We start from the raw sequence: 13055 nt of genomic DNA, 5'->3' as shown, positions 1-13055 counted from the left end.
GAGCTGGTTGTACGTGGTCGTGCACGATTTCCCCATAGACATCAATGAGGAGAGCCGGCTGAGAAAAAGTCTAACACCTGCAAAAAAGCAGCGTAAAACTCAGTAACGCAGCCCCATTGATTCCTATGGGGAAATAAAAGTTATGTTTACACCTAACACCCTAACATGAAACCCGAGTCTAAACACCCCGAATCTTACACTTATTAACCCCTAATCTGCAGCCCCCGACATCACCGACACCTACATTATATTTATTAACCCCTAATCTGCCTCTCCGGACACCGCCGCCACCTACATTATACTTATGAACCCCTAATCTGCTGCCCCCAACATCGCCGACACCTACCTACACTTATTAACCCCTAATCTGCCGCCCCAACGTCGCCGCCACTATAATAAACATATTAACCCCTAAACCGCTGCACTCCCGCCTCGCAAACATTAGTTAAATATTATTAACCCCTAATCTGCCGTCCCTAACATCGCCGCCACCTGCCTACATTTATTAACCCCTAATCTGCCGCCCCCAACATCGCCACCACTATACTAAATGTATTAACCCCTAAACCTAAGTCTAACCCTAACCCTAACACCCCCTAACTTAAATATAATTTAAATAAATCTAAATAAAATTACTATAATTAGCTAAATTATTCCTATTTAAAACTAAATACTTACCTATAAAATAAACCCTAAGATAGCTACAATATAACTAATAGTTACATTGTATCTAGCTTAGGGTTTATTTTTATTTTACAGGCAAGTTTTTATTTATTTTAACTAGGTAGAATAGTTATTAAATAGTTATTAACTATTTAATAACTACCTAGCTAAAATAAATACAAAAGTACCTGTAAAATAAAACCTAACCTAAGTTACACTAACACCACACTATAATAAAATAAATTAAATAAATTAAATACAATTACCTAAATTAAATTAGCTAAAGTACAAAAAAAGCAAACATTAAATTACAGAAAATAATAAACAAATTACAAGATATTTAAACTAATTACACCTAATCTAATAGCCCTATCAAAATAAAAAAGCCCCCCAAAATAAAAAAAAAACCTAGCCTAAACTAAACTACCAATAGCCCTTAAAAGGGCCTTTTGCGGGGCATTGCCCCAAAGTTATCAACTCTTTTACCTGTAAAAAAAAATACAAACAACCCCCCCAACAGTAAAACTCACCACCCGTACAACCAACCCCCAAATAAAATACTATCTAAAAAAAAACCTAAGCTCCCCATTGCCCTTAAAAGGGCATTTGGATGGGCATTGCCCTTAAAAGGGCAGTTAGCTCTTTTGCGGCCCAAAATCCCTAACTTAAAAATAAAACCCACCCAATACACCCTTAAAAAAAACCTAACACTAACCCCCTGAAGATCGACTTACTGTTCCGAAGATCCGACATCCATCCTCAAGGAAGCGGCAGAAGTCTTCATCCAAGCCGGGCAAAGTGGTCCAGACGGCATCTTCTATCTTCATCCATCCGACGCGGAGCATCCTCTTCATCCGACGGACTAACGACAAATGTAGGTACCTTTAAGTGACGTCATCCAAGATGGCGTCCCTTAGATTCCGATTGGCTAATAGAATTCTATCAGCCAATCGGCATTAAGGTAGAAAAAATCCTATTGGCTGATGCAATCAATAAGTGTAGGTAGGTGGTGGCGACATTGGGGGCGGCAGATTAGGGGTTAATAAATATAATGTAGGTGGCGGCGATGTTGGGGGTAGCAGATTAGGGGTTAATAAATATAATGTAGGTGGCAGCGATGTTGGGGGCAGCAGATTAGGGGTTCATAAATATAATGTAGGTGGCGGCGATGTCCGGAGCAGCAGATTAGGGGTTAAAAATGTTATTTTAGTGTTTGCGATGCGGGAGGTTCTCGGTTTAGAGGTTAATAGGTAGTTTATGGGTGTTAGTGTACTTTTTAGCACTTTAGTTATGAGTTTTATGTTACGACATTGTACCATAAAACTCTTAACTACTGACTTTTAAATGCGTTAGGGATCTTGGAGGTAGAGGGTGTACCGCTCACTTTTTGGCCTCCCAGGACAGACTCGTAATACCAGCGCTATGGAAGTCCCATAGAAAAAAAGACTACGAAGTTTACGTAAGTCATTTTGCGGTAAGTCCAAAGAAGTGTGCGGTACACCTATACCTGCAAGACTCGTAATAGCAGCGGGCGTAAAAAACCAGCAGCGTTAGGTCCTCTTAACGCTGCTTTTTTACCTTAACGCACAACTCGTAATCTAGCCGTTTGTTTATTATAATTGTATTTGGAATTCACATTAAATAAACTAAAAAGCAATTGTCTGATATTTTATTTCTATTGCATTAACAAATCTACTAGTACGGTACTAGTGAAGAGCGTAGTGGAAAGGCTTCGGGTCAGACTGTATTCTCCATCATTCTGCAACAAAAAACAAGCCATTCTGAACGGCTACACCAGTCTATTTATTTAAGAACTCCGGTGTGGTATTGATGATAAGACTTTAATAGGCGGCTGTCAGACATCCTAAAATGAAGGCTGGAAAAACAGTGTGAAAGAAAAGCTACAGAAAAACTAAACTGTCAGCGTGTGAAGGAGGGGAGGAGAAGGGGATGGAGCAGATTAGAATGAAGCCTCTGAATTAAAAACAAATAAGAATGAAAACAGAATAGAGGTAAAAACCAGAAAAAAACGGAATTATTTATATTATAAATGAGTTAAATGCAATGCACTTTACACAGAATACAACATAGCTAGTAATGCAATGGCTAAACAGTCAGTGCAACAAGTGCATTCACTATTGATCCCTTTGGTTAAATATTGCATTTTATAACATTTATTAACCACCCATTTTGTCTAGCTGGAGGGGGCGTAACTGGGATAGAGAGGGCGTGGCTGGGATGGAGAGGGCGTGGCTGGGATGGAGAGGGCGTGGCTAGGATGGAGGGGGCATGGCTGGGCTGGAGGGGACGGGATGGAGGGGGCGTGGTTGGGATGGAGGGGGTTTGCCGGGCTGGAGGGGACGGGGCTGGGTCGGTCTATACAAATTTCCAGGGCCATTCTGATTTCCCAGTACGGCCCTGGTATTAGCGGGCTTGATCCTCTCAGTCATCTGGATAACTGCCCGTGGCACTCTGCAGCTTGTTCATAATCCTCAGGCGGTAGTAAGCAGCTTAAAGGAAATTAAACCCAAACATTTTTCTTTCATAATTCAGATAGAGAATAAAAGTTATCCATTTAGCTTCATTCTCTTGTTATTCTTTGTTGAAGAGATATCTAGATAAGTAGCGAGCACATGTCTGGAGCACTATATGACAGGAAATAGTGCTGTCAATTAAATAGTGTTCTTGCTAATGTATAACACTGTTGCAAAACTGATGCCATATAGTGCTGCAGACACGTGCACACTCCTGTGCTTACATTCCTGCTTTTCACTAAAGGATAACAAGAAAACAAAGACATTTTGATAATAGAAGTAAATTGGAAATTTGTTTAAAATTGTATGTTCTATCTGAATCACTTAAGGAAAAAAAATGGGTTTAATGTCCCTTTAAATAAAAGCTTTAATATAAAAAACAGAATTTATGCTTACCTGATAAATTACTTTCTCCAACGGTGTGTCCGGTCCACGGCGTCATCCTTACTTGTGGGATATTCTCTTCCCCAACAGGAAATGGCAAAGAGTCCCAGCAAAGCTGGTCACATGATCCCTCCTAGGCTCCGCCCACCCCAGTCATTCGACCGACGGACAGGAGGAAATATATATAGGAGAAACCATATGATACCGTGGTGACTGTAGTTAGAGAAAATAATTCATCAGACCTGATTAAAAAACCAGGGCGGGCCGTGGACCGGACACACCGTTGGAGAAAGTAATTTATCAGGTAAGCATAAATTCTGTTTTCTCCAACATTGGTGTGTCCGGTCCACGGCGTCATCCTTACTTGTGGGAACCAATACCAAAGCTTTAGGACACGGATGAAGGGAGGGAGCAAATCAGGTCACCTAAATGGAAGGCACCACGGCTTGCAAAACCTTTCTCCCAAAAATAGCCTCCGAAGAAGCAAAAGTATCAAATTTGTAAAATTTGGCAAAAGTGTGCAGTGAAGACCAAGTCGCTGCCTTACATATCTGGTCAACAGAAGCCTCGTTCTTGAAGGCCCATGTGGAAGCCACAGCCCTAGTGGAGTGAGCTGTGATTCTTTCAGGAGGCTGCCGTCCGGCAGTCTCATAAGCCAATCAGATAATGCTTCTAAGCCAAAAGGAAAGAGAGGTAGAAGTCGCTTTTTGACCTCTCCTTTTACTAGAATAAACAACAAACAAGGAAGATGTTTGTCTGAAATCTTTAGTAGCCTCTAAATAGAATTTTAGAGCACGGACTACGTCCAAATTGTGTAACAATCGTTCCTTCTTTGAAACTGGATTCGGACACAAAGAAGGTACAACTATCTCCTGGTTAATATTTTTGTTAGAAACAACTTTCGGAAGAAAACCAGGCTTAGTACGCAAAACCACCTTATCTGCATGGAACACCAGATAGGGCGGAGAACACTGCAGAGCAGATAACTCTGAAACTCTTCTAGCAGAAGAAATTGCAACCAAAAACAAAACTTTCCAAGATAATAACTTAATATCTACGGAATGTAAGGGTTCAAACGGAACCCCTTGAAGAACTGAAAGAACTAGATTTAGACTCCAGGGAGGAGTCAAAGGTCTGTAAACAGGCTTGATCCTAACCAGAGCCTGAACAAATGCTTGAACATCTGGCACAGCTGCCAGTCTTTTGTAAAGTAAAACAGATAAAGCAGAGATCTGTCCCTTCAGAGAACTTGCAGATAATCCTTTCTCCAAACCTTCTTGTAGAAAGGATAGAATCTTAGGAATTTTTATCTTGTTCCATGGGAATCCTTTAGATTCACACCAACAGATATATTTTTTCCATATTTTATGGTACATTTTTCTAGTTACAGGCTTTCTAGCCTGAATCAGAGTATCTATTACAGAATCTGAAAACCCACGCTTTGATAAAATCAAGCGTTCAATCTCCAAGCCGTCAGTTGGAGGGAAACCAGATTCGGATGTTCGAATGGACCCTGAACAAGAAGGTTCTGTCTCAAAGGTAGCTTCCATGGTGGAGCCGATGACATATTCACCAGGTCTGCATACCAAGTCCTGCGTGGCCACGCAGGAGCTATCAAGATCACCGAGGCCCTCTCCTGATTGATCCTGGCTACCAGCCTGGGGATGAGAGGAAACGGTCCAAGGTGCTACTAGTGCATCTACTAGGGTCGCCTTGGGATCCCTGGATCTGGACCCGTAGCAAGGAACCTTGAAGTTCTGACGAGACGCCATCAGATCCATGTCTGGAATGCCCCATAATTGAGTTATTTGGGCAAAGATTTCCGGATGGAGTTCCCACTCCCCCGGATGGAATGTCTGACGACTCAGAAAATCCGCTTCCCAATTTTCCACTCCTGGGATGTGGATCGCAGACAAGTGGCAGGAGTGATCCTCTGCCCATTGAATTATCTTGGTCACTTCTTTCATCGCCAGGGAAGTCCTTGTTCCCCCCTGATGATTGATATATGCAACGGTCGTCATGTTGTCTGACTGAAACCTTATGAATTTGGCCTTTGCTAGTTGAGGCCAAGCTCTGAGAGCATTGAATATCGCTCTCAGTTCCAGAATGTTTATCGGGAGAAGAGACTCTTCCCGAGACCATAGACCCTGAGCTTTCAGGGATTCCCAGACCGTGCCCCAGCCCACTAGGCTGGCGTCGGTCGTGACAATGACCCACTCTGGTCTGCGGAAGCTCATTCCCTGTGACAGATTGTCCAGGGTCAGCCACCAACGGAGTGAATCTCTGGTCTTTTGATCTACTTGAATCGTCGGAGACAAGTCTGTATAATCCCCATTCCACTGTCTGAGCATGCACAGTTGTAATGGTCTTAGATGAATTCGTGCAAAAGGAACTATGTCCATTGTTGCAACCATCAATCCTATTACTTCCATGCACTGCGCTATGGAAGGACGAGGAACAGAATGAAGTACTTGACAAGAGCTTAGAAGTTTTGATTTTCTGACCTCTGTCAGAAAAATCCTCATTTCTAAGGAATCTATTATTGTTCCCAAGAAGGGAACTCTTGTTGACGGGGACAGAGAACTTTTTTCTTTGTTCACCTTCCATCCGTGAGATCTGAGAAAGGCTAGGACGATGTCCGTATGAGCCTTTGCTTTTGACAGGGACGACGCTTGAATCAGGATGTCGTCCAAGTAAGGTACTACTGCAATGCCCCTTGGTCTTAGATAGAAGAATAAAACTACAAAAAACTCTTAACCATCTCCGTGGAGATGTTGCCTGTGCATCGGCAAAGAGAATGACTGGGGTGGGCGGAGCCTAGGAGGGATCATGTGACCAGCTTTGCTGGGACTCTTTGCCATTTCCTGTTGGGGAAGAGAATATCCCACAAGTAAGGATGACGCCGTGGACCGGACACACCAATGTTGGAGAAATGTTTGTCTATTTTAAAACATAAGCGACGCGTTTCACAGCTACAAGTTTGCTGTTCCTTCAGTCTCAGCAGTTACTGCCCCACACTGGTGCTTGCGGCTTGTGAGTGAGTTTCTTCCTTAATTTACATTTCATTAACCTGAATACTGAACCAGGAGGAACAATTAAATTAAACTGAACCCAAATTTGTTCTTTTATTATTCGGATAGAGCAGCAATTTTAAGCAACTTTCTAATTTACTCCGATTATCAATTTTTCTTAGTTCAGAAATGAAAGCTTAGAAGTCGGCCCAATTTAGGTTCAGCACCTGGGTAGCGCTTGCTGACTGGTGTCTAAATGTAGCCACCAATCAGCAAGCGCTACCCAGGTGCTGAACCAAAAATGGGCCGACTCCTAAGCTTTCATTCCTGCTTTTCAAATAATGATACCAAGAGAACAAAGTAAATTAGAAAGTTGCTTAAAATTGCTGCTCTATCTGAATCATAAAATATTTTTGTGGGGTTTAGTGTCCCTTTACCCCTTTTAAGGTAATAAATAAATACAAGTAGCCCTCGGTTTACGCCAGGGTTAGGTTCCAGAAGGAATGGTTGTAAATTGAAACCGTTGTAAACTGAAACCCAGTTTATAATGTAAGTCAATGGGAAGTGAGGGAGATAGGTTCCAGGCCCCTCTCAAAATTGTCATAAGCAACACCTAATACATTATTTTTAAAGCTTTGAAATGAAGACTTTAAATGCTAAACAGCATTATACACCTAATAAAATAATCACACAACATAGAATATATAATTAAACTAAGTTAAATGAACAAAAACATTTGCTAAACAGCATTATAAACCTAATAAAATAATCACACAACACAGACTTAACTTGCATTTGTCTGCAAACAGTTCTTTCTATGCATTTCAATCTGGACTGATTTATAGACAGGAAGATCTTGTTCCTTTGAAATCTGCTCGATAGCTCAGGTCTGGTTAAACTGATTAATTTAAGCTTGCTTGGCTTTGCTGCAACACAAGCGGACTACTGGCTATTTTAATAAATGCACTGCTTCTCAATGCTTTTCAATAGCAGTCACATGACTGGAAAAAAAGGTTGTTATTCTGAAACGGTGTAAATTGAACCGTTGTAAACCGAGGGCCACCTGTAGTTATATTCAAGCAATAGTTCAATAACAAAATGCACTTTTATGTCCTTTTAATTGGACTAAAAACCAGCTGCTACTCAATAGATCAGCATAGTAGGTCCCATGTGGAATTTCTAAGTAAAATTATTTAATTAAATTCTCTGTAGTTTATTTAATGGTATTCAATATATTCCTGGATTAGAAGGTGAGAAGACTGAAATGTGACATAGTCACAACTAAGCAAAAGTTAGGAATCTAATTTCACCATTTAAACACGTTTTATATATGTCATAAAATATGGGCTAGAATGCAAAATATCGCTCACAAGAGCGTGCTTCTATAGGCTGACCTCTGGTTCATTTTATGAGCACTAATTGCTACAGCGAGCTAACGGTAGCAATAACTAGCCATTGGATTTACTATTTTTTATAATGCTTTATACTAGAAAACAAATTTAAATAGCTAGAATTACTTTTAAGAAACGAAAAAGCACTAATGGCACTACTCAAGGTGTAGTTAGGATTTCCCCTATAACATAAATCTTTTATTGTACTATTAAATTATTGTACAAATTATATTAATATGGAGGTGGCGGTGCTGTGTACTAGGTAGAGATAACTTTATTTAATCAGTCCTAGACTGATGCTTTGTACACCTGTGAAGCACTCACATTCCTTATAGGCTGTATTAAGTATAGAGCAATGAGATTCTGACAGCGATACGCTGTTTAAAATGTAACCTTTATTAAGTTAATTAAATAAAAAATGTAAAACGCCCACTTAAAAACACAAATGAGTTAAAGCTAAATGTGCAATGAGTTGCTGGCAATCCGCTTTACACAAGCCAACATTGATAGCAATAATTTATGTGGACATTCTGCGAATGTATGCGCGTGTCCACTATTAACTCATAACCTGGTTTGTTAGAGTGTGTAGCGCTTTATATCCCCAGATGTCCGTGTTTGCAAGCAGGGGGGTGATTAAGCAAGTCTCATGAGCAGTATCCTAATGAGAGCAGTTATGAAGAGATCTAGCAAATGCTGCATATAATATCTTAACGGTTATCACCTATGTCTATAATGATGGCAGTAAATATAACCAATAGTATTTAAACAGTTGGCATTCAAATAATCCATTTTTAAATTGCAAATAGAGAAGTTTTGCCACCAATTTAATAAGGTCATAACTTAACTCTGCTGTTTAGCTAAATGTGATTTTCTACCTCTATCTAACCACATAATTATTTCACTCGAGTGTGCTTTACAAACGAGCAGACGTGCCAGAACAGCAGTTAATTGCAGGCCATGGTTTAAAATCGATAGCCTAGGTCTGTATTCGTTTGTGTATTTTTCAATGACCCTAGCTAAGCTTACGGACAATAATCATATGATCTACTTACTAGCTTTAACTCATTTGTCTTTTTAAGTGTGCGTTTTACATTTTTTTATTTAATTAACTTAATAAAGGTTACATTTTAAACAGCGTATCTCATTGCTCTATACTTAATACAGCCTATAAGGAATGCGAGTGCTTCACAAGTGTACATAGCATCAGTCTAGGACTGATTAAATAAATAATTACTTTTACTATACTAAAGTGGTGTTGCAGCATCCGCGAGGGAGGGACTAAAGAAGGAGCCTTTACGGTGTACTCAGTATTATCATTTCTTCAGTCCAAAAAACTTGTGTTGTCTGAAATATATATATCTAAGTATATTTATTTATTTTTTATCAATTTTTAAAGTGGTGCCATGTGCTTTAATATACAGGTTACTGGCAAACGCAAGCAACCTAGTATTAAATGAAGAGTCTGTAAATATTGTACTTTTATGAGGTTGAAGTTTAAGACAAGTGACAGTTTGTAAAAAGTGACAATTATTGGTAATGTCATAAGGAAGAAGAGATTGAATGATACTTCTTTTGGTTACAGAGCAAAATGAATGCACTTCGAGCTTCTAGTATCCAGATGAGAAGCCTGGAACTACGGACCCTGACACTGCAACTGGACAAAGACTCCCAGAGAGTTTATACTAATGTTTCTAGGTAAAACATGAAATATGTTCTTATTCTACTTGTATCGTCCCTCTGTCTATTTTCACCTAGATATGAATGTTGTTTTTGAATAATAACAAGTGATTTGAAGTCTAATGCGTCTAGATTTTATTCTGCAGCACATGACGTGTATAGTGCCACCCTAGATTCATTTGATAAAACATCTTCAATAGTGCTCAGTCAGGCAAGACCTATACAAATTTCAGTACTAGGGAAAAGAGGAGATTGTGAGAATGAAGGGTGTATCCAACAGAAAACAAATGCAGATTTACTGTGCATGCATGGAGCATATGAACATATGCTGAGTGTACTTGCATTCAAACACTGCGCCTGTTCAGATAGCATATATGGCACTGGAGATCACAGCTAATACATACATGCCACTTTTGGCTCTCTAAACAAGAGTGTTTAAATAAAAGTATATGGGGCATATATACATAAAAACAATAAATTGAAGCATTTAAATCTTTAGTCCCTTTAAACACAGAAAAGACATTCTGTGCTGCAAGATATTTACATTTAGTAGATTTCAAATCAGGTCTATCAGTAATTTAAAAACGTCCCATATAAATACAATCAAATACATAATATGTCTTTATGGGGCTTGTTTTGTCTTTGTTAGACCTTAGTGTAATCTCACGCAGACTTGGGTGCACAGCTATAGCTTGAACCTGAAGACAATAACAAAGGACAATGAAGTAAAAGACATCCCAATGTATATTAGGCTCCGCACAGAGTGTTCTAGTAACAGTGACCCACATTGTAATCTGAATGAACTTTAGCACCCCTGTGGGTCTTTATTTACTAACCTCTCGATCCGCCCATAGCCCACACCTATTTTTTATTTTTTTTTTACTAAACACATGACTGGGTTATAAAGCCACTAACAAGTTGTAGCCCCAGCTCCATAGAGAGCAGAGTGTACTTTCATGCCTGACCACCAGATAGTCATAAAGCCACACACATGACCCTCTAGATATCAAATAGTTGTCACATGTCCCTCTAGATATAATATGATTGTCACATGACCCTCTAGCTGTCATTTGGTTGTCACATGACTCTCTAAATATCATATGGTTGTCACATGACCCTCTAGATATCATATTGCTGTAACATGACCCTCTAGATATAATAAGTTGTCACATATCATATAGCTGTTACATGACCCTCTAGATTTCATATGGTTGTCACATGACCTCCTAGATATCATATGGTTGTCACATGACCTCCTAGATATCATATGGTTGTCACATGACCCTTTATATAGCATATACTTGTCACATCACCCTCTAGATAGCATATGGTTGTCACACAACCCTCTAGATATCATATGGGGATCACATGATTCTCTAGATATCATTTGGTTGTCACATGACTATAGAGATCATTTGGTTGTCACATGACCCTGTAGATATCATATGGTTGTCACATGACCCTCTAGATATCATTTGGTTGATGTTAAAATGCCAATAAATTATCTTACTAGATACTTGCATTGGAATTAAGATATGGTGGGTGTTAAATATTATGTCACAAAATACCAGGAACAATTCCAAGACCTAATGCCCATCTCTGTGCAATTTATTTGGCAGCTTAGAGGTGTCACCATGCCAGGAGCCTGGATACAGCCTGCAAAAGATGCGTGCGTCACGTACTCAGCGAGATGGGACTGAAGAAGCAGGGCTGAGCAGTTACATGACAAAATCTCTCTTGCTGCCAATCAACACATTTGCAGGAATCGTCCAGTGACGCTTGGCTTGGATTAACCCTGCCAGAGAGCCCAAACAGTAATCCTAAAAATGACTCTCAGTTTGGAGACAGAAGGGTTAATGAGCTAGACACTAAAAACTTTTGACCTATGGAATATGAAACTCCAGCCAGAAATAGCACATTTATTAACTGGACTGATGCAATCATGCACAGTATCAAATAAATCTCAAAGAATATTTGATATTTTGTTTAAAAAAAAAAAGAGTTATGCACAGAATATTTATTGCTCTGTAATAAAAGTTTGGTGATTTTTTTTCTCTGATTTTTTTTCACAAGAGTGTATATAACTTAAGCTGCTGGGATATCTGTTTGGCTTCTATGTACCAGATTCCTGCATTGTCACTGGCCTAGTTGCACTAATTATGGGAGAGCCCAGTAAGAGGTATTCTCTTTTGAGGCTTACCTTTCACTCTATATTCAGTAAGATTCATCCTTACCTCCTACATATACACACTTCCTACGTATCCCAAAGCTACAATGGTACATAGTTGGGCAGGGTGTTTGGCAGATCAGGTATAGCCAATCTTTGACAAACCAGGATTTTATTGGGTCATGTAAAGATGTAAGAGAAAAAAATACTCCTAAACCATTACAGTCCAGAAAAATGCCGGACAGTCGGGAGATCTATTAATTTGTTAAAACAAAACATGCCAGTCATTTTCAGTATCTAACCACAGCAGGTAATGAGATTGCTTGCATTTGACATATTGCAGACTAATTCCATTGCCATAAAACCTCCCCCTGTGTGGCTAATGCAGATTAAATCGCTGTTTTCAAATTGTAGGTTGGCATAATTAATTAGTTGTAAACTGTAAGGGCTAGATTACAAGTGAGGCGCAAACTTTTTGTAAAAGCAATATCGTCTTTTATGCGAGCAGTTTTAATTGCGCTGATATTAGAAGTTGAGCAAAATTGCAAAATAAGCTTCAATACTTACTGCGGTCTCAGAGCTGTGGTTAACGGGACACGGGACACTTTATTTTCTCCGTTGACTTCTATGGGGGAATGCGAAAATGCCATTGTGGTTTGGGTTACCGCTGGAGAAAAAACTGATTACTTTCTCCTATCGGAAATTTAGCTATAGCAAAGATGTAAAATACTGCTCCACTTGTATTCTATCTATAAATTGGCATAAATTCATTAGTTTAAAAATGTAAGTTGGCATTAACTAATCAGTTTCATACTGTATTTTTGCATTGTGGAATATATTTTTTTGTTTAAAATTGTAGGTTGCCAAAGCTGTCATATACTCATTAGTTTCAAACTGAACATATAAATCAGTGTTAAACTGCAAACTGTATGTCTGAATATATTAATCAGTAACAAACTGCAGACTGGCACATATTAATTTGTTACAAACTGTAGGTTGGCATATATTAATCAGTAAAAAACTGCAGACTGGCACATATTAATCTGTTACAAACTGTAGGTTGGCATATATTAATCAGTAACAAACTGCAGACCGGCACATATTCCTCTGTTACAAACTGTATATTGGCATATATTAATCAGTAACAAACTGCAGACTGGCGCATATTCCTCTGTTACAAACTGTATGTTGGCATATATTAATCAGTAACAAACTGCAGACTGGCGCA

At 39.2% G+C, this 13055-nt stretch overlaps 1 protein-coding gene across 7 annotated transcripts in view; it reads left to right on the top strand.

Moving 5' to 3' along the window:
* Positions 1 to 11710, top strand: part of PIK3R6 (phosphoinositide-3-kinase regulatory subunit 6) — a 176255-nt gene extending 164545 nt beyond the window's left edge. For all 7 annotated transcript variants that reach the window (XM_053709973.1, XM_053709952.1, XM_053709964.1 and 4 more), the window contains 2 exons: positions 9566 to 9678; positions 11280 to 11710. In XM_053709973.1, the coding sequence (XP_053565948.1) occupies positions 9566 to 9678; positions 11280 to 11436 (270 nt within the window). In that variant the 3' untranslated portion in view covers positions 11437 to 11710. The remainder of the gene's footprint in view (positions 1 to 9565; positions 9679 to 11279) is intronic.
* Positions 11711 to 13055: the final 1345 nt, after the last annotated feature.

The sequence above is a fragment of the Bombina bombina genome, chromosome 1 (assembly GCF_027579735.1).
Source record: "Bombina bombina isolate aBomBom1 chromosome 1, aBomBom1.pri, whole genome shotgun sequence".
NCBI lineage: Eukaryota > Metazoa > Chordata > Amphibia > Anura > Bombinatoridae > Bombina > Bombina bombina.
This window is presented reverse-complemented; position numbering and strand designations above follow the sequence as displayed.